This window comes from Acanthaster planci, linkage group LG14 (genome assembly GCF_054643075.1).
Source record: "Acanthaster planci isolate LZ-2023a linkage group LG14, COTS_SCS, whole genome shotgun sequence".
Lineage (NCBI taxonomy): Eukaryota > Metazoa > Echinodermata > Asteroidea > Valvatida > Acanthasteridae > Acanthaster > Acanthaster planci.
The window spans coordinates 1263533-1287666 of NC_141790.1; the positions used below are offsets into that span (position 1 = coordinate 1263533).

Sequence of the window (24134 nt, forward strand, 5' to 3'; positions counted from 1 at the left end):
CCGCGTTTAGCGCAAACGTAAAATGAAGCCCGAGTTCTCTGAGGTTATTCGGGCACATCAATCATGCATAGCACGTGCGAAGAAGTATTTTGTTCTCGAATGGCCTTCCCCCCCTTATACAGACGTACAGACTGAAGGGTGCACCCTGGTAATTAGGCCAGAAATATGTCCGCCGAGCTCGTTAATAAAAGTTATAGACTCACAATATTCTATATTAGAGGGTCCTGAGAGCCATGGAACTGAGGAATTCAAGAAATATGAGACTGGACCTCTGGGCCGGACTCGGGGCTTCCAATTCTGAGCAATTTGGATGCAATCGGGTTTAAAAGTGGCACTATTTGAGCCATTTTGCTGAGGGAGGGTTTTTCAAAATGGCTACTTTTCTGGACAGGGACATTTTCTGCATTTTAGGGGTGGTCTGCTTCTGGTGAAAATTTCTCAAAAATTCATTGGTCAACCCCCCGAAAATTGAAAGGAAAATGAAAGAGGACATGTGGAACATTATTTTTCTGTGCAGCCTGAACACCTGTGAGAGTTGTGAGTATTTTTAAAATATTTGTGAAGTATGGGGATTTATCACTGCCGTCTATGGGAATTTATTTGCAGTGGTGCACCCTGAAGGGTGTTTTTCACTTCGCCCATTTACCACTTCGCCCATTTGCCACTTCGCCCATTTACCACTTCGCCCACGTGCCACTTCGCTCATCCCTGTCCCAAGAGTCATCCACCCACACACTGAATTAAGATTTCGCGTGGTATGTGCACGCCCTATAGTAGTTTCACGAGCAAGTAGGCTTGTGATTAACCGACAAGCCTCTTCATCTTTTCACTGGTTTATTGTGTGTAACTTTGCTGATACACTAATCAAAATCAAGACTTAGACACAATAAAAGCACTTTCAAAAGCGTGGTAATTTCTGTCACAACGCTCTGAAGTTCAGTTTTGCAACAGCTACTATGTGGGCACTGAGACCTCCTGAAAGACGAAAAATTAAACTAATTGATGCTTGAAGACGACTCTAATTCTGCATAGAGCAAGGATTATATCCCTGAAATATTTCGGAAGTTTCTGATAATGTCATGTCAGTTTTTGAGTGTACAAGGCCTCCTCGACTTGGTTCTCAGCCTGAGGCTCGCTATGTGCCTGCGCAGCGCCGGCGCCCGGGCCGCTTTTAGCTTTGCATCGGCTCAACGTCAAAGAAAACCCTGACTGTCTCAAAATCCACTTCTTGTTAATTGGTTAATCCTTTATCTTTTCTGGCATTCAGGATGAATTTTCGAGGGATTGAGCAATTGTTTTTCTGTCTTCCTCTCCTTTCAATGATGTTCAAGTTGACAAAAGCAGAGCAGAAGGCGAAGTGACGTGCCGCGAATGGCAAATGGACGAAGTGACAATTAGGCGAAGTGGTAAATGGGCGAAGTGACTATAAAACATTGTGCATCTGCCGTTATTTGGAGCTAGGTCTATAATGCCCTTACGCAACGAAATATAAATTACCCCATAATATAAATTAACATCTCTCCAACGCAAAGTACATCTTGAAAATAGGTCTTCACTCCATAAAAACACGCAAAGACACACAAACAATAGACCTAGCCGTAGCTCTAAAAGCCCATTTCAGACAAGGCCTCATTCACATTATTGAACGAGCCTAAATAGCTCTCAGATTAGCCAATCAAAGCTTTTGTTAAAAAGGCGGTCAACGTACAGCGCCATATTCAATTCTTCACAGTGGCCGGATTTTTGGAGACTTTGAGTAAGTTTGTACCGCTATTTGTACTGTTTGGCCGTCAGAATTGTATTTTTTGTTCGATTTGATGTGTAATGTGGATTCATGCTTCAAAACAGTTTTCACAAAAAAGTTTTTCCAATACTCAATATTCTGTTTTAAGTTTGTTTGACTGCACACAATAATTGACATGCATGATGACGTACAAACGTGTCCTACATCATGTACGTCGTTCGTTCGCCCGATCGTCATGATGTCGTACCCCCAGAACTGTGGGGGTCTGCCCCCCTCCCACGGGCGGACGTCAGTTAGACCCCAAATGTAATGGCAAGGGCGATCATATTGGCTGCTGGCATTTCAAATTTTATTTTCCCTAAATCTCGTAGGAAAATTACATCATTATCATGTGATCTGTTAAAAATGACGTCACTGCCGTTTGAACCAGTGACATAAGCAGAAACAAGGGACTTAGCTAGATTGAGGTTTAGTCCCAACCTGATCGTGTGTAACATTAAGGTTAGCATTCTCATGGTCAGGATGACATCACTGAGTCTTGGTTCTTCCCTCTGATTGGATTGGTCAGTTGGTGGCTGTTCCATATTTCATGCTTGGGACTCAAAGGGGCCAAATGGTGTTGTCCTCTATGCCTGGGAAAATCTGAATTATTGACCATACTCTTAACCTTTACACCAAATAGGGCCCTGGGCATTTTACTTATTTTTATCACGTTGCAGCAAAAAACGGGAAAACATACAAATCCCTGTATAAGAAAGTCACATTTTCTCACAATTTACAATTTGAAATTTCAAAAAAACAGAGTCAGCGCAACAAAAAGAATGTTGCCTTTCTTTCTAGAGGGACTTATCAGTTTTGCAAGATTGAAATGACACAAAACTGGGAGGTCCCAAAGTATACAATCCCCAAGTGAAGGGAGGGTTCCCCCTTAATACCTAGACGTCAAACCAGACTAGGCAGACATAAGTGCGATAAATGGAATAACCTTCAACCGCTAGAATGTCTAGAAAAACTGGCTGAGGCACGACAGCAGATTTCGACCATGTTGACAGATGAGCACCGGTCACGTGCTAGTGAAGTGAAACGTTGAGTGGCCCTCACTCAGCGCAGTCTTTGAAAGTGTGCAAATTGGAAACTTAAGCAATTGAGCCATTTTACGTGAGCAATTTATATTTGTGCTTGGGCCTGTTTGAAATAGAGACAGTCAGGGTCATGACAGTACAGGCATGGAGGTAGGAAAAGACGTCCATGGCACAGGTGCACTCTCTGAGGGTGTGCAGTGTTTCTGTGGGCACAATGGGCCATACCTGCCTCGAACCGTGGGATTTTTGTAGGGAGTCATGGTAAGCGTCCGGCCCGGGGAGCAAACTATTTTTACAAAACACGCTCTGGAAACCTGTGAAAGTCCAATGGTGCTACTGAAATAAAGATTTCAGTCATGTCAGTGGGAAACTGCATGTATATTGTTATTATGAATTAGCTTACTTATTATCACGAGCAGCTGATGAACATATTCATTATTACTTGTGTATTACGACTGACTGAAACAGCCATCTTCCTGTTGGGAGTGAAGGTCTGGTTACCTGCCGGGCACTGACACAGGTGTCAAAGTCTTTTAATAATATCCAAGCATTTAAAGGTGCTGACATATTATCATTATCCTCGCACAGTGGGCTCACAACATCTGAACATTCCTGAAACCATCTCAGCTCCCTTAGGAGTATACTACTAGCCCGATGCTGCCATATCGGTGCCAATGGCTGAACACAACCATATCTACCCTCACGTGTACCCATTCTTGTAACCTCACTGTTTACTCGGTTAGAACTTGCCCACTGGATGTTTGTAATTCACTTTTTTTCCCCTTCCTTTTATTTGACAGTGCCTTGAGAGCATCTATTCAGCATAATTCAAAATGGATGGACCGGTAGATGAACCAAATCAACCAATGGAGACCGATGCCGAATCACAAGAGAATAAAGGTAACGACAGAAGAGAAAAGTGTGCCTGCATCCGCTTTCGCCATCAACAGAGCAATAGACGGAGTGCGCTCTCTGAGTCGAAAGACCTACAGTGGGTGTCAAATATCAACAAACATGCCCTCCTACCATAGGAAAGTGTGTTTTAAGTGTTGTTTACCAAAAATGAAGCCGTTTTTCGGTATAGTACTAAGCACATCAGTAGTCTGAGTACTTTACCGGCCGGCAGCACTATTTTGGTTAACGACACTTATGACACACTTTGCTATTGGAGGACGTCTTATTTGTTGATGTTTGATACCTACTACAGGTCTTGTGATCTAGTGGGCGCAATCGATCTATTATTTCCTGTGTTTTTCAAACTTCTGAGCTCAGCTGTGAGAAAAATGTTATTTCACGTTCCTTCATCTTGGAAATAAATGCCAAAGACTACCTTTATCTGATGTCTTTCCAGTTTATATCATACACGGCTCACTCAAAAGAAGATTGAAAACTGGACTTTTCTGTTGCTGATAGTGTATAAAAGGTCAAAAGTACACTACGCTTGTATAAACTGGGTGATTTAACCGATTTAAGACTGAAACAAGTCCTAAGCATGACTTCATTTATTCCCTCCCCCAAGAAAATGAGCCTTCTCCAAGCCAGACTGGCATTCCTCAAACCAAAAGTCCCGAAGCACCCATGGACACTTCCCAGACCAGCGTCGCCAAAGCGCCATCTCCGGACGAGCCCAGGCTCATGATTTCCAAGATTGTTACCGAAAACTTCAAGTCCTATGCCGGGAAGGTCTCTCTTGGACCATTTCACAAGGTAGTTCAAGGACCCTAAATTGTTTGAACACCTGTAATTCTCAGAGCAAACTCTCTTTATCAGCTCTTGAAACTTTGAATGTACTAATTAAAGATCTGCTTATGGCTATGGTTTTGAGAACTCACAAAATAGTTACCAAGTACTCTTGGCAAAAACTAATGGCAGGTGAAGTCCTGAATACATAAAGGTTGACAACCAAAGGAAAATCTTCTACCATATGGGATATTGAATGTGTTTGGTATTTTAGAACTGGAACATTTTTAACATAATTACTTACACTGTTGTGACTGTACAAGTATTTGTCATTTGTATCAAATTTTGGAAAGATTGCAAACCATTGTATGGCTACCGGTGTAATAAATAAGAATTGTTTTCAAGATTGCCAGAGTTTGCTTTGTTTTCTGACAATCTGCCCCGATCGGCAAAAGGAGGACAGGTGGTTACAGGCACCCTCTTTTTTTGTTCCGCTCAGAGCGGATTACATTTTAATCATTGCTGTGGCATTTACATGTAACTTCACTGGACTCATTCCAAGCTTTGCTGCAGTTCGTCTTGTTTCAACTAATCCTACTGCCTTCACTGACTAGTAAAATTTCACGCTTGTGATCTTTCCATTTGAAACTTTGCCACTTTTCCCTCCAGAGTTTCTCTTGCATCATCGGACCCAACGGGAGCGGCAAGTCCAACGTGATCGACTCCATGCTGTTTGTGTTTGGCTACCGTGCTGCCAAGATCCGCTCCAAGAAGCTGTCTGTCCTAATCCACAAGTCGGAGCAGCACCAGAACCTGACCAGCTGCTCCGTGGCGGTCCACTTCCAGAAGATCATCGACACTGGGGTAACAGCCTTGGCCTGTTGCATTGATGTCTCAACTTTCTGTAAATTATTGCCGACAGCATTCAAGAATACGTACCGAGGCATCGTACATGTACGCTAGAAACATCCAAGTACGCACACAGCCTCAGAAATACTTGTCTCCGTCGGATTGGGAAAGTCAGGTGTTTTTTCTGGATGTCAGGATTTTTTTAAGAATTAGAATAATAGGTTTAATCTTTCAACCCTTGCTACTTATTTGCACTCTGTACCATAATAACCAAATGCACATTTTACATAATTGTAGCTTTTTGGGAGTGAGCATGACTTGTAAAGTCCTAAAGGCTGCTGTAGTCTTATTATTGTCATTGTTACAGTGAGATTTGTTGGGGGTTGCCCCACAGGACCAGTCCATTATTGCCTGTGTCAAAGTTCAGCTAATATTTTTACGCATATTCAAAATGACACAAACAGTAAGCGGACTGATCAGGTGTGACCAGTATGTCTGCCGCCATCAAGCATCCCAAGAGTCCCCCCATTCCTTGGCTTGACGGTCTTGTAGATTTCTTCTCCAACCCCTCGACGGTTGGGTCTTGTTATACTGAGCAGGCCTCTCATTGGACCTAAAAGATAATGATGACACGCTCTGTGTACATGTGGGCTTTCCTATGAGGACTCACTGGATCGCGGCCAACCTCACCGCCATAGGAAAGCACTCATGCAGACAAAGTATGACGTCATGTTACAGGTCACTGGATTTAACTATTCAGCAAAACTTTCAGCCTAGATAGTTCCAAGGATCAGCTCGGTGATACTGTTAAAATCAAGTTGTCAAACTTCTGTAACCTGGGTCTAATTTCACGGTACTGCTTAGCACACAATTTCATGCTAACAGAGGCGCCAAGTGTTTCTCGGAGACTGTAAGCAGTAAGCACAGCCAATGGTATGCTTACCTTAGAGGAATACTTTGCTTGAACTTAGCGGCTGTGAATAGAAATCTCTGTGCGCGCCCAGCCTTTAGCACCACAACGCCAAGCACCACCATAAAATAGTGCTTAAGGTCAGCAAATTTTTCTGCTAAAGTTAGCACGACTTTTCTGCCAACTTTTAATTAAACAGCTCCGTGAAATTGGCCCCAGGTCATTAATATGTGAATCATTTTCCCATCAATATAGCCTGGTGACAATGACTACAAGGTGGTGCCTAACAGTGCCTTCGTAGTCTCCCGCACCGCCTATCAAGACAGCAGCAGCAGTTACTACGTGGACGGCAAGAAGGCGTCCTTCAAGGACGTCACGGCCCTGCTGAAGCTGAGCGGCGTTGACCTGGATCACAACCGCTTCTTGATCTTACAGGTACAAAGACTTCGAGTCTGCATTGTTGGTGTATTTCCGATCATCTGGAGACTCAAAGTATGACAACTGTTGTGTGAACCTCTTACAACTTTGGAAGACAGCTCGATGACCTGGGATTTACAACTTACGTCCCACCGTACGGGAATGGCTATTAGTGATTAATTTTTCATCTATTTCACAAGATTTGAACATACTTGTTTTTTTTTGTCAGAAGTGCAGGGCCAAGTTTGTTGGCCGAAATTGAAGACAGACAAACCAGTGTTTGAAAAATAGCCCTTGGCACTGCCTCTATTCCCGAGATATTTGGGGAAGTTTGAAACTTGTGGCTGTTCTGCTTCAGCAACCTCCCAGGTTGCAAAACTGAACCAAATGAATTTGGCCCTGCTTCAAACAGTTTGGGGTGTCTGTAGCCAAACTAGAGACTTTGAGACTAAAGGAAACTTAAACCTAAACAGCGAGCTGTGAACAAAGCTGAAGTAAGGAAAAAGCCTGGTGTGGAGATTTCCTCAGGATGGTTTTTTATTTCAACAGATGTCCTTCAAGAACTTTACAGCAATTTTTTTCCACAGTCTAGAAACTCCTGACTTTACCACTGAGGTGTTTTATTTGTAACAGTTGATATAGAAGGCAAGAAATAGATATTACAAGGGGTGCCTTCATAGGATAACACCAATGTATACCACTATGCTTGTTGAAGCCTCAAAACCTCTGGTGGTCATTTCTTGGACATTTTGCATTTTCCTCGAGTCCAATCTCACTCCTGGTTACCCTTGGTCTCAGCCACGAAGCCTTCTCATGGAAGGTCTTTCTGTTTCACCACCCACCACCCCACCCCATGAAGGGCGAGGTGGAGCAGATAGCCATGATGAAGCCCAAGGCCCAGACGGAGCACGAGGAGGGCATGCTGGAGTACCTGGAGGACATCATCGGGAGCAACCAGTTCAAGGAGCCCATCGAAGAGCTGGCCAAGACGGTGGAGCAGCTCAACGAGGAGCGGGGAGAGAAGGTACGCAGGGCAAGGGGGGGATTGAGGACTGGGATCCCAGGGTCGTGGAAAATCCGGGGGGAGGGGGGACATTGTCCTGGAAAGTTGTGGAAATTTGTCGTGGGAGTCTTGCTGTCGGAGGAGAAAAAGTCATGGAAATCATAAACCTGGAAGGGTTATTTGTAATGGGTTATTTCAGATGTGATAATGGAATAAACATAAATTTCCAGGTTAATTCTTAGTCTTAGTAGTGGCTATGGCAGTCAGCCATTCTTTAAGACTAAACAGCTGTTCCCTGCAAAATAGCATTAAATATGGAAATTGTCGTATTTTAGTCCGGGAAAAGTCCTGGAATTCGTTTTACAGATTCTCTAGGAACCTTGCAATCCACTCGGATACATCCATGAGTCGATCTGAATCTAAATCCGAATAATCAGCACAGCCCCGGTTCTCTTGGCATGAAACGACTGAGAATATGCCCTTTTTCCTCCGCGGGTAATGCCAGCACCCATTTATACTGCTAGGTAGACGGGGGTAAGAAAGTGGTCAATTGGCTTTAGCTTCCCAAGGCCACAACTCATGGTCACCTGACATTACGGTGTGCTCGCATGACTGCAAAATGACAAGGGAAAATGGGAGGCCGTGATCGTGCAGAAACTCTCATAGATTTCCTTTGCTCTGAACATGTAGCTCTTGCGCGGTGCACGGACCAGCCCTTACATTTCTGCAATAAACAACTAGGTGTTTGATCTCTCGGTTTAGTTGGGTCGGGTGAAGGCAGTGGAATCGGAGATGGAGCAACTGGAGAAACCCATGAAGGAGGCCCAGGAATTTCTCAGGACGGAGAACGAAATCACCAAGAAGAAGCACAAACTTTTCAGCAAATATGTGTAAGTCCCCCCCCCAAAAAAAATTGTCTGGAGTGGAATTTATTTTCCATTGGTGCTAATTGTTATTAGGAAAAAATCAGTATATGGGAAAACTGATTAGAAGTTTGCTCCAAAATCACTGAATGTCCATATGCCAGTAACTGACAGCAAAGTCTCTTTGAAAACGTGTGTATTTCACACTTGACTCCTTGGTAATGTGTAATCACGAAGGAACATTCCAGATCCTGCAAAAGTCACTAAGTTTTGGGATGATCAAGGAAAGAAGAACCCCAACCCGATGTATTTTACACTCGTCTAGATACCGCTGGAAATGCTCAAAATATCCTGCAAAGTAGGAGACACTGTTAGATTATAGTTGATAAGTCCCTCGCGTAAACATGTCTCTGAAGGAGTCAGTGTTAGAGCGACATGGAAAATTTGTTTCGTCTGTTGCCCGTCCTTAGCCTGGACTGCAGCATAAATGAGAGGAAGTCGGAGGAGAAACGCGAGAAGGTGGCAGAAGCCTACAAGGAGATGAAGGAGGAGCTGGCCAAGTTTGCCGAGGACAACAAGGCCAAGACCAAGGACAGCAAGAAGATCTTCAGGTCAGAGGGAATAAGCCGTGATCGCTACCTGACTATTTCTGCTCTGACGGTTGTCATGTGACGTTGTATCAACTTTGCTGTTCACGTTGACAAGTTTTTCTCTTGATGAGTAGATTGCCCTGTTAAACTGTTTTTAAACCCGAATCCTCTCATATAGTTTCGTTTTTTCCAAAAATGTTTAAAATTTCATAGTAAGATGTACTAATTACTGTAGAGCCCTGATTGTGATAATAATTTGTCTTAATGCAGGACGTACGAGAAACTGTCCGAGATTGCCGAGCAGAAGAAGGCGGACTTTGCCGAGTTTGAGCAGCAGGACGTGAAGTGCAGGGAAGACCTGAAACACACCAAGGAGAAGCAGAAGAAACTCATCAAGAGCCTGCAGAAAGAGAGGGTCAAGGTGAGAGGGTCTGAAAGACGTTAAGAGGCTTCGGTGCTCGGAGATAATAATGGCTGCGTCCGATTGTCACGGCTGTGGCTGTTTGTAACACAGGCACCTATAGAAGTCACCGAGTAGCGGCTGAACCCACGCTTCATTTGTATGTGCCACCCGCAGCCGCTGCTAGCTGATTCAGCCACAGCAGAGTTGTAGTTGCGTTTCTACCACTCGTAGTTAACCCTAACAGTCCTCAATCCTTCACCTGTTGGAGGATTGAGGACTGTTAGGGCTACATGTATGAGAAAGAAATCACAGCCACATGGACATGTGGTCATCTTTGATTCTGTTCCATCTTGTTCGTTATGATGACTTGAGAATAAAGCTTCTAACCCCCCCCTCCAAATTTCCCTCCTGATCTGGAAAACTAACTGATTACTTCCCGAGGCCAAAGGCTGTACATAGTCCATTCTTCCTTTTCTTCGTCAGCTGGAGGAGCTGCGAGCTGTCCCCGCCAAGAGTGAGCAGGAGATTGCGCAGCTGGAGGCCGGCAAGGAGACCCTGGAGAAGAGGCTGAAGGCAGAGGAGGCCAAGATGGGGGAGATCATGGCCTCGCTGAAGACAGAGACCCAGGACCTGCAGGCCGAGAAAGATGTAAGTGGAAACGCTATCTGTCTTGGCCACATCCCGCTGGGGGCATTTATGATGCTGGGATGGGATAATTTTCTTTTTTTTCTGTTTTCAAAATTCTTTAAACATTCATGTCTTCATTTACTGGAAACTTACACCCACGTGAAGGACTGTCTGGTGTCTACTCTAATCTGACAGACATCTATTGACTCTGGAGTATTTCAGCCAAGCCTGCCGCCTTGTAAAAAGAGCCCAGATTGTGCGGTGTTATGTAATTTTCTTTTGTTCACGAAACTGGCACTGTGCACTGCTGACCTCTTTTCAATAGGGGCCAGATTAGCATGCAGTGGTACTGTGTGGCTCATCGCTGAGGTGGTGGAGCGCTTTTGTCCCCGGTGGTAATCCGCTTACACTGAATGCCCCAAACTGTGGTATACTGTTTCAAAACAAGGCTTGATTATCTCCACTTGTGACAGTGAAAAAATGTTGGTAATGCCCAGCAGCCTGGTCTTTTGTTACGAGTACGGCCTTTTGTTACAAGGCCCAGTTCCCTTTATGCGATTTCAGAGACCCCGGCTACGCATATAAAGAATACGTGTCCAAAACCGGAGTCCCCGGCAGCAAGTGGTTAACCATATTCAGACTTGGCTTTCAGGAGTATGTATTCATTGGTGGGGTGACTCCCTCCCCCCCATCTGGGCTTAGCTGAATTCCATTGGAAATATATATCCTTACTACATAGTTTTTTAGGCATCTTGGCAGCACAATCACGTTTGGTTTGGATAAATCGGGAACGAGCCCAAACTCCCAATAATAATAATAATTATAATTTCTTTTAAAAGTACCCTCCATAGAAACCTTTCTCAGGGCGCTGGACATTCGAACAAAAACATCAAGAATATAAAACCTTGAAAAAATGAAAACTTAATAACAGATTCAAAAAGACTATCACAGTTTAATACTGATGCTTTAAAAGATGCAAATAAAATTGACCAGATTAAAAACATTACAAAAGTATAAGCCTATCTGATGTTTCAACATACACATTACCTAAAACGGTAAATGTAGAATTTAAAAACAGCGTAGGAAGCGACGGCCCTAACAGGCAGTGGAAGATTATTCCAAAGCCTGGGAGCACAGGTTTGAAATGCCCTGTCACCATAGTACTTAATTATTTCCCACAATATGCCAATACAAGGTCAAATTACCTTGGGCGTTTGAACGAAGGCAACGTCCGAAGTCGCCAACGTAGGGTAGTTCTTCTAAATATGCGTGAGCCGTACCTTGTAAAATCTTACAGATCAAACAGAGAATTTTATATTCATTTCGCTGTTTGGCCAGAAGCCAGCGTAGCTCCACCACTGAGGTGATATTGTCAAACTTGTTGATTCTAGTAACTAAACGAGCTGCTAATTTTTCTGCTAGTAGAAGACCGTAAGCCGTAAGCACATTAAAAGCAGGCTTAATCCCAGACAGAAAAGTTGCTGACATTTCAGTGCCGACAAAGCAATCGCGTGTGGCAGTTGTCACTTGCAGTAGTAAGCACAACTCAGCACTAACTGTTAGGTCATGAAATTCAACCCAGCCTGGAATAATAACTCAGTCGGTAACGAGACTTGCTTCAATCCACCAGGTGAAGGAGCAGCAGTTGATGGGCATGCAGAAGGCCGTCAACGAGGCCAAGTCCAAGAAGGCCGAGGCCGACTTTGAGCTGGACACCCAGGTCAGGAAGTGGGACAGCGCCAGGGCCAAGCTGGAGAAGGCCCGGACCGACCTGGAGAATGCCACCGCCACTCTGGCTGAACGCAAGAGGTGAGCTGAGTATGACAAGGATGCTACTGCTAAGCACAAACAGTAATTGGTTAGCAGAAATAGGTTACCAGCCCAAATGGCATGCATTGTGTATGTCTTGCGACTGGTGCCCAACTGATTTGTGCTTAGAGCATGAATTTGCTGAGCAGTATTAGTCCGGATTCTCACAAAAATTATGTCTGATATATCACACAGTATGGGTCTGGATTTGCTTGGAAATTCTGATGTATGTCCCACTAGTTTCCTTCATACTGCAGGATTTAGGTCGTTTTTGGAAAATGCCAATGGAGATAGTTAAAAACAGCCTGATTTTTGTCTCACCCTAAGCTCCATCAAGGAACTGGAGCGCCGGATCCCTGATCTCCAGAAGCAGCTGCCCAAGGCCCAGGGTGAGCTGACTGCCGCCAAGCAGTCGGAGGCCCAGGCCTCCCAGGAACTGCACGCCCTGGTCAGCAAGGTGGAGGAGGCCCGCAGCTCCCTGCAGTCGGCCCGGGACCGGGGGGCGGTCCTGGAGGGGCTGATGGAGCAGGCCCGACGAGGCAGAATCCCAGGCATCTACGGCAGACTGGTGAGCACATTCTGCACAAATTGCACTGAGCGGGCCTAAGCCATTACCGAGTGGCTGCAACCAGGGTTCCTCATTGGCCATGGAAATTCCTGGGAAAAAAGGTGTCCCGGAAGGTCATGGAAAATTAGGAAATTAGTAAGGTGGCCTGGAATCCTGTTGTCAGAGGAAAAAAAAGTCTTGGAAAAGTCATGGAAAATTGGGAAATTAGTAAGGTGGCCTGGAATTCTGTTGTCAGAGGGGAAAAAAGTCTTGGAAAAGTCATGGAAATCAAGATGATACAAGGGTTAGTTTTGATGAGCCACTTTTGACACGATAACAGAATAAGTATGAATAACGGGCTGTCCTTGCACCAGTGGCTGTGGCAATTGCCGGTGGTAATACCAAACTACTTTTCTCTTCAAAGTTGTGTTGAATGTTGTGGAAATTTGTCATCTTTTAGTGCTATGAAAAGTCCTGAGGGGGGGAAGGCATGGAATTTGCTTTTCAGATTTCTGTGGGACCCTTTTTAACTCTGCCACTGTTCGGACAGACACTGACAGTCACATTTAATAAGTGCCTTGGCTGACAGGACAGGCCTTGGGAAATGATAGCTTCCACACTGTATGTGCAGGACTCTATCAAGTAACGCAAACTCTCTTGGCAAGCCAATCAATCTTAGACACCTCTACAGCCCATGCAGATTGGGTTTTCTGGCCCTGCCCGACTCCGTGGGTTTTCCAAGAAATATTTATCCTGCAACATCAAAACCAACATTTCTTCATAATCCCCTCCCCCCTTGGCACCTAGGAGCATATTTTGAACTGAGAGGTTATAAAACCCTTGTTAAGGAAGAATGAAAACAGTTTTCAAGATGGATAACGAGACACTTGCTTTTGTGCCACTTTGTTTGATACTTGACTATGGTAAAGTAAAGTTAAAGGTTTTCCGTTTTTAGCTCCTTGTAAAACCAGTCTCATTTCAAATGTATTACTTAAACACTTCTGTCTACTTCAAAGTGAATTTTCTTCTTCTTGAGCTTTCTTCTGGAGCTCTACGTTGCCCCAGAATAAATTTCTCTCTCTGAAAATTTAGATTCTAAAAAATTAAGATAATTACAATATTTTTTACCTGTGGTCCAAAGGGGGATTTGGGAGCCATCGATGACAAGTATGACGTCGCCATCTCCACCGCCTGCGGTGCGCTGGACAACATCGTGGTGGACACCATCGAAACGGCTGAGAAATGCGTCAAGTTCCTGAGGGATAACAACGTGGGCGTGGCCACTTTCATTGCAATGGATAAGGTACCAGGCAGATATTCTCCCAGATGACGTCCCATTCGAGTCATGTCAGCTGGTGGAAGAAATCTTCGCTGCCATACCCAAAAGGATGCAATTTTTAGACAGTTTGGGAATTCTCTTTCGTTATGTTTCGCAAAGTTTGAAGTCTCATTAGAAACAAGGTTCAAGAGTTTCGGTTGTCTTTTTTACTACTTGAATGCAAAATGCGAGAAACCTGCTCTGTGAAATGAGATCCAAGGTCACCTATTCCGAGATTGGACAATGTCAGAGTCCTCCCCTGGCAGCCACCACAGGATCTGACAATCAAAACAAACCAGGGGCTCGGCCCAGTTTTGTATACTGACAGTACCACCGTTACCCTGCCAAGTGCAAGAAAGCCTGACATAGGCCGTGTCCAAGTTACATGGCTACACCGTTCCATGGTACCGGCCACAGCCACATTATTCGGACAGGACCATATTGGTGCATTTGAATGACACCCTGCCTCAAAGAATTAACTCATGATTCCAGATTTATACTGGGTCTAGCATTCTGGTCTTTTACATTTGGCACGTCTTTCTTTTAACTTTCAGATGGAAGAGCGAGCTCGGAGTGCAAAAGAGAAGTTCACAGCGTGAGTGTCCTTGTCATATGAGAGTCACTTGAAAATTATTCATTTATTGTAGAGGTAGTGAGAGGCAGAGGATGTCACAAGAAAATTCAGATAAAAATTTGTCAGAGCTGAGAATTTCTGATGGTACTTGAATTCTTCAGTTTAATTTAACCAAACTCCCCTGGAAATTTTGGCAGGGGATGTCCTTGAATTTTAGACCCCCCCACTTTGCAGCAGTCAAACCCTACATGTTTGGTACCTTAATGTTTAAGGAGCAGGAGGCCCAGTGCAAAGTTTAATGGCTGGTCTCTACATGCACCCGCCCCGCTCTCTGCACAGTCTTCGAAAATCCGGTGAAACTTTGAAGGATTTTAGAGGCACTTTCTCTAAGTGTCTTGAATCGAGACTCACGGCATTCCACAAGCAGCCAATCCAACAAAAATAAAATGTTGTCCCATTTTTCTCTGTGCCAACACTTTGCCCAACAGCCCGGAGAACGTTCCCCGCCTGTACGACCTGGTGCGCATGAAGGACGCCAAGTTTGCCGGGGCCTTCTACTACGCGCTGGGCAACACCCTGGTGGCCAAGGACCTGGACCAGGCCACGCGGATCGGCCTACAGGGCAGCAAGCGCCACCGCGTGGTCACATTGAACGGACAGCTGATAGAGGCCACAGGTAACTTCCGTGGAGCTATGGGGGGAATTGTGCTACTTGAACTCTTCTCTGTATCATTGGCTGGCACGGTTACGTGTAGTTTGAAGGGTCCTAACAATCAGGTTTTCTTGTTCGTGCTTGATGCTGCTCTTCTTTGCATAAAGACTATTGAATCAGTAATCATTTACTTGAATATTTAATTTCAAAAACAACTTTTCAGAGGTGAAAAATCAATGGAATAAAAGTAGGACAATTGAGCTATTTCATTGTAAAATATCATTCTACAAGCATGTATTTGAAAGTGGTTTGAGTAACTCAGAAACAGCCTAACTACTGGCTGAAAATTACTTTTCTTTCAAGTTGATGTTTTACTTTTTGTGTTGTTTGTTTCTGCATCTGTGGGCATTTGGTACGACCAAATACTTAAATATTGGATCAACCAGAAGGTTGACTGTTCTCATATTCAATATGGGTGATTCACAATGTCATGTGACCAAGAGGTTGTTATGGAGATGCCAACTTTGCACATGGCATTATAATGCCGTCTGTACATGGGGAACCAATATCAATTTTAATCCACCCTTTCTCCTGTCCATTGCATTTTTTGTTAGTATTTTAGAGCAAAAATATTCATTATTTTCTTTTCTTTTCTTTTTGCTTACCTTTTAACACTTTGTGACGTTTTCGTTTAGTTTTGTGCTCGCATTAAAGTTTCCTGACCACAAAAGAAAGATCTATTATTGGAATTAACTCGGCCTTCAATACACATTTCCAGGCACAATGAGCGGCGGAGGCAAACAGGTGGCCAAGGGACGCATGGGCTGCGCCATGGTGGTGGACGTCACGCCCGAGCAGTTTGCCGCCATGGAGCGGGAGCTGGAGGCCAAGCGGGCCGCCACGGCTGAGTGCCGGGACCGGCTGCGGGGGCTGGAGCAAGGCGCCCACGAGCTGGAGAAGGAGCTGAACGAGACCAAGGTTACACTGAAGAAGCACAACATGGACATCAAGGTACGATCGCACCCAGTCTGACATTAAAAGCTAGTCCTCTCGGTCCAAAAGCCTCATGCTTGTATTGGACCTAGACCTGGAATCGCCATGCCGACACGGCCTCATAATGAGACCAAGCTCTCAAGGAACTCAATGTAGACATTTCGATTTGGGTCACTCCATGTGGTTGGGGCACAATTTGTGACGGTGTCATTTGTTACATGGGTTCCATAAAAATGAACAGCTATTTCCCTGCAGGTGGATTCCAAATTGACATCGTTACACATCTTGCAGGGTTGAATACAGAGGTGTGTGCTATCTCTACAGAGTAATAAATATTTTGGATGTAACAAGGACACCGTCGCAAATTGCGCCCCAACCTCATGGAATGGCCCCTTTCAAGACCTTATCCAAAAAGTCTGAACTTGTGGCCCGGTTCAGCATTTTTTTTGTCCAACTCGCCGCCGGTTCATAATTCAGTCAAAGCATAGTAAATTTGACCTCACAGAACATTTGCAGGGAAATTCCTGACACTTAAGGAAACTCACAGGGTTTAAAGGGCCAAGTCCAGATGGTACTGTTCGGAGCCACAATCTGCAGAGGGGTTGAGACTTGTCACAATAAGGATACTATGCCAGAACCCCGCTTTCCCCCCCCGCCCCGGTCAACTGGGGTGCAGACCGTTGTAACGAGACAACATTGACCACGGACCAGGAGGGGAGGACCGGATTTGCCCGCATTGTCGATCTAGGTCTCGGCTTAGAAAGCCCACCACCACTGAAGATGCATGTGAACTACTTTTTTGCATGAAAGTTAACACCCATCTGCAAGTAGTGCATGAGGGGTAGAATACACATGAACATTTTGTGGTTACCACTTGAGCCTCAGTGCGCAGTAAATCAAAGCGTGCCGAGGCAACCCACTGTCCATGCTTCACCCTAACTACCAGGGCCCTAACCTACCATACTCCCAACAGTAGGTTTTGTGAGGTTTTGGCAGGTTTGGCACGGTACCTGATGAACTTGTTGAACTTTGTGAGACTAGGGATGAAAGGCCCAGGGAGATGATGTTGTTGAATTCTGTGTGAGTTGGGACACACAGGGTTGCTGTACCAATTGTTGGACTATGCTTGATTTTGTCAGGTTTGGTACTGTTCAGTGCAAGTCATCCTATACTGCATAGACCCATCCATGTCACATCACTCAAACTCCTACGGGCATACTCTGTTGGAGTTCACCAGCTCTGGTACAGTGACCTGCATTGTACCGTTACATAGACAAGTACATGAGCCTGTTGGATTTTGTGGGGTTCAGTATGCTTTCTAGTGCAGGAGCCTAGGGGGTTGGGGTTCATGGGGGTTTAATTGGCTTTTGCCCATGCTTACCCTTGAAGGCTAAGGCCGAGCAGGAAGTGACACTGAGAGACCAGATAAAGGAGCTTGAGGCGGAATACAAAAACTCGGTCAAAGACGTCGACATGGACGCACTGGAGAAGAACGCTGCCAAATACACCAAGGGTAAGTCAAGCCGTTGAGCCCATCAAATGAGAGCAATCTCCAAACTCAGACGGGACAAGTTGCAAAAATTGTTGCTGGTGCAGGTTACAGGATTCTCAACGACTTCCCTACAGTCCTAGCTCTATGAAGCAGTCAGTTTCTTGACTCCTTGGGCCAGGCTGGCCACTCAAGGACACCCAAAGTTCTCTTTATACTGTGCTTCTGTACCTTAACCCTCCTATGCTGAAGTCACTCTTTGGGTCACTTGGCAAACACCTCAACGAAGCACAGCTGTGTCATGTTGTGCACTGCACCAACGTGCAAGAGAGTGACCTTGGGCACTTGTGCATATTTGTGCTGTAAAACTAAACGAGGGTAAATGGATCAAAATGGAATTGCAGGATTGAGGCCTTGTTCAGCATCTTCTAACCATGCCCTCTGGTCAACAACAGGGAAGAAAAGGAACATTTTCGCTGGTGTTTTTTTCCTCCAGAGTACAACAAAGTGGCCGATGCCGCCGCCAAGGTGGAGGCAGAGGTGAAGGCCCTCCACGACCGGATCATGGAGATAGGCAGCGCTAAGATGAAGTCCCAGCAGGCCAAGCTGGACAAGGTGACCAAGGAGATTGACGAGACCACGGCCGGCATCACCAAGGCCAAGGTGGCCATCAAGAATGCCAAAAGGTAGGCCAGCCACGGTCAATTCTTGGCCCTTGTCCATGTTAGATTGATAAAGGTTTTCATTGAGCTAGGAGAGATGCTGCTACAGATTTCAAATGCTGAACAGGAAAATGGTGGTGAACCCTGACCGCTAAGGTTTTTTAGTGGTTGCCAGCGAGCAATTTCATATTTAAACATATGACTGAATTAAGTCGCCTTTCTACAGAAGCGTTTTTAGAGTGTTTTGTGGTCCGTACATGAAAGTTGTGGAGATTGTTCCTTGAAACTGTACGGAGGAAAAAAATTTCACATATAGAAAGGCAGCCTAACCCCAAGGCCAGACTGAATGGGTACTTTTGATGTTCGCGAACTCCTCTTTCCCTTCCGTTAATCTTAGTCTCTGAGCGCTATCTGATAAGACGATGCTCATCGCAATGTCACTGGTTTCCTTCTTCATCTCAGGAACATCAAGCGGGCAGAGGAGAGCGTCGAGACGATGGAGAAGGAGGAGAAAGAGAACGCCGAGACGATGCGGAAGATTGAAGTAGAGTTCAAACGACTCGAAGACGACGCCACAAGAGTGAGACGGCACATATCGCAGCAAACCATCTCCGATGCTATTACAATGTCCCCCGTTGTCCTGCACTCTCAATTCCCAGTAAGAGATTACAGTTGTCCCTGTATTGACCTGACCTTTTGTTATTTTACATTGCCCAGGTCTTGGAGGCATTCCGCGAGGCTGAGATGCAGATGAAGGACATGGAGGGGCAGCTGGAGAAGAGCAAAGGTCAGTCCACAGCAGCTGAATCCGTTAGATCAACTGATACGCTCAGGTTGAATTGAAACTTAACTATCATATTCACAACTGATGTGCTTTATATGCATGCCAAGTTTCAACGAGATTGGTCGTAGGACAGAAGAGGCCCCTGGATGGGGGCCTGAAATTCAGTTTGCCAAGTTGAGATGCCACCAAGTACCCTTCACCACAGTCTGGCGTTGTCTTTATTTTTTTCGGTCTGCAATCCTGTCTGGCCTCGCAGTGGAGCTTGAGAAGCTGCAACAGGAAGAGGCGGAGATCAAGAAGCGGCAGGTGGAGGTCAAGCACGAGCTGGAGAAGTACGACTCGCTGGTCAAGGAGAACCAGCAGAAGGGCAAACACTGGAAGAAAGAGGTGGGCAGGGAACCAGTGAAGCCTTAAGCCATGTTGAAAAATGACCATTTGCGGCCGAGAGTTAACACACTCCCCTATGAGAAGTTGCTTGCAATTGCCACCCGGCAGCTTCCATAGGCGCATGCTATTCCAAGCCTTAGCCAAAGGAATTAAGACATAGCCTCAGGCTTTTTATGGGGTGGGGGAGATCCATTCTTATTTGTCTGTCCTATTTTCTATTTTTTGGACCAGCTGGGCAAGCTTGAACTGCACGCTCTGGTGGGCGAGACTCCGGAAACCCTAGAGGCACTGAGCGAGGAGCAGCTGGCCGGCATTGACACGGAGGAGGTGCAGTACGAGATCACAGTCTGCGAGGAGCAGCTGGCCAAGATGAGCCCCAACCTGGCCGCCATACAGCAATACAAGAAAAAGGTTGGCAATATCAGATATATGCAGGAGGCCTATCTGGAGCAGGTGGTAGAGTATGAACCCTCCAAGGAGATCAGTCAATAGTTGGGCATTCTTTTTTTCCCGTCTACCCCTGAGGGAAAATATAATGCACAATGGCTCACTGTTGGTGACTAGTTTGACTGTCACACTGTGATGCAGTCAATATTTGTATATTTCCCTGTCATATGCCTTTGGTCTGCTACACATGGACTGGTATATGCAAGAAGCCTGTTTGGCCCAGGAAGTGGCGTTCAAGCCCGAGATGGGGACTAGTTTAGCTATTACACCGTGAAGCAGTCAATATTGGTATATTACTCTGTCATTTCCTTATATCTGGATTCATTTACAGGAGGAGGCCTATCTGGCCCGGGTGGCAGAGTACGACGCCCTGACCGAGACCCGCAATGCCCAGCGCCGGGCCCTGGAGGACATGCGCAAGCAGCGGCTGGACATGTTCATGAGGGGCTTCGGCTCCATCAACGAGTACCTGAAGGAGATGTACCAGATGATCACGCTGGGCGGGGACGCCGAGCTGGAGCTGGTGGACAGCCTGGACCCTTTCTCCGAGGGTATCGTCTTCAGGTCGGTCCCCAGAATTTCTGCCTGTAATGATGGTCCTCTAGAGATTCGTCCTTGGGGATGCCAGTTTTCAAGCCAAAGCCTGATGTCAGGTGTTTCATTAAAGCCAATTTGTTGAACCAATTTCAGGCCCTAACTCAGTGTATTTCGGCTTCTCTGGCCCTTTTTGCGGGGGGCTCTGAAGCAGAGACAAACATCACTGTGTCCCTCAGGCCACACTTTTTTTTTACAGATCCATTTTTGTGCAATTTTTAATTAGAAATTTCAATGTTAACTTAAAAGGAAGGAATGAAATTTACCATTCACAAGTCAAAATATAGCCAGACAGGTGTAAATAATTCTAGAAATTTCTGAGGCTTGTAGCCAATTTCCACATACGCCAACCGATTCAGACCGTCATTCAGAAGTGAATGTTATTATTTATTCTGCGCTCAGACATTGCCTCCTTTCAAAACAGATTCACACTGAAAACAAGCGGGCACGAGGGCAGTCTCTACTTTTTTAATCCCCAGCAGCTGGAAATGTTGCAGGCACCAATAAGGGACGTTAGTCAGAAGCCCTTTAAACCTGAAATACCGTAAACAAGTAGCCAGGGACCATGCCCCACAGAACACAATCCAGGCAAAGTTGCAAACCTACCAAGTGGTCCAGATCCAATTATAGTCTCATTTTAAACTATTACCCCCTTTTTTTGGGCAGCGTTCGACCCCCTAAGAAGAGCTGGAAGAACATCTGCAACCTGTCGGGCGGGGAGAAGACGCTGAGCTCCCTGTCGCTGGTCTTTGCCCTGCACCAGTTCAAGCCCAACCCGCTGTACGTCATGGACGAGATAGACGCCGCCCTGGACTTCAAGAACGTCTCCATCGTGGGGCACTACATCAAGGTGCGAACCCGGCTCACATCACATGGGCAGTGTGATGCAGAACGCAACTTTCTTTACATGTCACGTTAAAAACTGAATTTCAATCCTGAACTTCACACTTGCAGGCATTCCTCTCATGAATCAAAGGTGTCAATGCAGGGGGTCGTATTCCATGGTATTTGACCTAGGCTTGGATGGTATTTTGGTATTACCAAAATGTGGCAGTATTCTTTTAATACCAAAAGATACCGACAAAATATCGGTAAATACGATATGGAGTTCAATACCATGGTATTTTTGCTATTTTGCTTTGAAAAAAGAGGAAAACCACCATATCGTTGTATTCCACTCCATCTTTTGTGGTACAAGTCATCCAGTGTCCTAAGACCTGGTAGCATGGAACTTGAACCACTGCCAACCCACCAGCCCAAAGCCTTTGAAGTTTTATTGTTCGCCCTGGTCATTGTGTTTGTGGTTTTGATCCAACTGGAAGTCAGAAGTAGTTGTTGGCATTAGCGTTGAATGTCGCTGCTTATCGCCGCTGTTTTTTTATGACGAACACTCAATACCCCACTTCAAAGAATATCGCGGTATTAATGAATATCGCAGTATTTTTATCACGAATATCGCAGTATTAAAATGCAATACTGTCCAAGACCAATTTGACCCAACATTTCCAGATATTTAGAGTTGTAACCATTCCAGTTTTCAGTGTTGTAGTTGAGACCATCACAAGACCAGTCACACGTAACAGAGTGAACAATGACAAAGGAATGCTTTTGTTGCAGTTCATTTGAATAGCTTGTGGCTTGAATTCAGACTGGAGGTCTGGTGTTGGCCTTGTGCCGGTCTTGTATTGGTCTTGTGCCGGTCTTGTGTGGTCTTGTGCCGGTCTTGTGTGGTCTTGTGCCGGTCTTGTATTGGTCTTGTGCCGGTCTTGTATTGGTCTTGTGCCGGTCTTGTATTGGTCTTGTGCCGGTCTTGTGTGGTCTTGTGCCGGTCTTGTATTGGTCTTGTATTGGTCTTGTGCCGGTCTTGTGTTGGCCTTGTGCCGGTCTTGTATTGGTCTTGTGCCGGTCTCGTATTGGTCTTGTGCCGGTCTTGTGCCTGTCTTGTATTGGTCTTGTGCCGGTCTTGTATTGGTCTTGTGCCGGTCTTGTGCCGGTCTTGTATTGGTCTTGTGCCGGTCTTGTATTGGTCTTGTGCCGGTCTTGTATTGGTCTTGTGCCGGTCTTGTATTGGTCTTGTGCCGGTCTTGTATTGGTCTTGTGTGGTCTTGTGAATGTCTTAAGTTGTCTTGACTACAGCACTACAAGTGTTACCAAATCTTGGCATTTTGTACAAAATAACAAGATCAAGCACAAGATCAGTATGAGCATAGCTATAATTAGGAAAGATTTGTGCTATGAAAGTCCTGAAAAGTCATTATTTCATTTTTCATTGCTCCAACCCCGCTGCTGGATAGTTTGTGGCTTGCGACCACTATTCAATTTGTACACACATGCTGTCCACACAGGAGCGAACCAAGAACGCACAGTTCATCGTCATCTCGCTGCGCAACAACATGTTTGAGCTAGCTGACCGGCTGGTGGGCATCTACAAGACCCACAACTGCTCCAAGACGGTCTCCGTCAATCCCCGCAAGCTGGCCGCCCAGCTGCCACAGGTGGACCAACAACAGCAGCAGCAGCCCCCTATCACCTGCCCCTGATGGCACAAAAGCCCAGCCCTGGACAGGTGAAGATGAAAACTCGGTCAGAATATAGCAGGTGGGCAGATTCACTCAGCCATGCAACATTTCCGGGGATCACTGGGAAAAATCACAAATTGACTGCTGTTAACAAATCGAAAAATACTTGACAAAACAAGTCTGGTGCAAGGTGGACTTTTTGGAGTTAATAGAGAAATAACCAATAATACCTTGTTAAATATCACTAAAAAAAATCCTTCAATTAGAAACACGTTGCATGAGTTGGCCAGAATGTTTCCGGAAAAGAGTACATTTGCAGGCAAGCTTATTTCCAAAATGTCATTTTTATGAAGACAAGCACTGATTGCTTTTTTCTAGTGATGCATTCCATCTATTGTAGCCATGGTACCATCTGTTAGCTCATTTCAACCTAATGTCTCCAAATATCCAGGCCAAACATTAAAGTTTCAACAGGTTCTTCTCAGAACCACACATACTCAAAGAAGAGATAAATACATGGTGTTACCGCAATCTTTACTATAAATCTAGTTTCTTTCACCATGAAAACCTTTAAGTCTTATAGGTACGTGTAAATTGTAATCAATTGTAATCAAATATTGAAGTATTTTTGGTGGAAGTAGAGGACAAAGAAATTGAAACTAACAATTGCCAGGTTTAGAATGTACTTCAAAGATAGGCAATCTCTATCCCCGAAACTGGAGGTCGAATCTCTACCATTCTTGAAGGGGTTCTTCTGCAGTTCACAGTTCAGTGGCAGTTGCCCACTGATAACCTTCCTTTGTGTTGTGCAATTCAGTCACCGGATGCAGAATGATTCGCCTACCTTCAGAGATATTTTTAGCCGGACAAACATTACATTGTGTTTCAATAGGGCTGCAGTCCATTGTAACAATCCACCTGCTGTAAATAAATGTACATGTGTACTGCACATGTGCTCAGGATGCACAGTATTATACCTGTTGCCCTTTCACTACGGGGATGCATTGTATTCAAATGCACTCGCAGTCCCTTTTATAGTTTCTGAACCGTTTTCTTGTACCGTCTGCGGGTTTCTCTCTCACTTGACAGCTTTGATTGTACTCCATTACACCCGAACAAATTTGTAAATAGAACCCTGTACAGAAAGTCGCTGGGTGTCTGTAGATGGCAAGAATGCTTCATGGAGTATGG

General features: G+C 45.2%; 2 protein-coding genes across 2 annotated transcripts in view; both read left to right on the forward strand.

The window, feature by feature from the left end:
- Nucleotides 1-1681: 1681 nt before the first annotated feature.
- smc4 (structural maintenance of chromosomes 4) lies at nt 1682-23541 on the forward strand. Its single transcript, XM_022251347.2, has 25 exons — nt 1682-1756; nt 3627-3726; nt 4346-4533; nt 5176-5370; nt 6521-6700; nt 7542-7706; nt 8448-8575; nt 9019-9159; nt 9409-9559; nt 10025-10189; nt 11799-11977; nt 12305-12545; nt 13666-13827; nt 14397-14437; nt 14905-15092; nt 15847-16079; nt 17451-17574; nt 18047-18236; nt 18675-18792; nt 18930-18999; nt 19253-19383; nt 19615-19794; nt 20162-20394; nt 21091-21274; nt 22770-23541. The coding sequence occupies exons 2-25, from the start codon at nt 3660-3662 to the stop codon at nt 22962-22964; spliced, it is 3849 nt and encodes a 1282-aa protein (XP_022107039.2). The 5' UTR covers nt 1682-1756; nt 3627-3659; the 3' UTR covers nt 22965-23541.
- Nucleotides 1700-24134, forward strand: part of LOC147796734 (structural maintenance of chromosomes protein 4-like) — a 178299-nt gene continuing 155864 nt past the window's right edge. Inside the window, exon 1 of the mRNA XM_087145966.1 lies at nt 1700-1756. The gene's annotated coding sequence lies outside the window, so the exon portion shown is untranslated. The remainder of the gene's footprint in view (nt 1757-24134) is intronic.

Excerpts from the sequence above, each read along its gene's own strand:
- smc4 (XM_022251347.2), top strand. The coding sequence starts at position 3,660 with ATGGATGGACCGGTAGATGAACCAAATCAACCAATGGAGACCGATGCC. Across the intron at positions 20,395-21,090 it reads TCCGAGGGTATCGTCTTCAG|CGTTCGACCCCCTAAGAAGA; the intron begins GTCGGTCCCCAG and ends TTTTTTGGGCAG. Across the intron at positions 21,275-22,769 it reads TCGTGGGGCACTACATCAAG|GAGCGAACCAAGAACGCACA; the intron begins GTGCGAACCCGG and ends CTGTCCACACAG.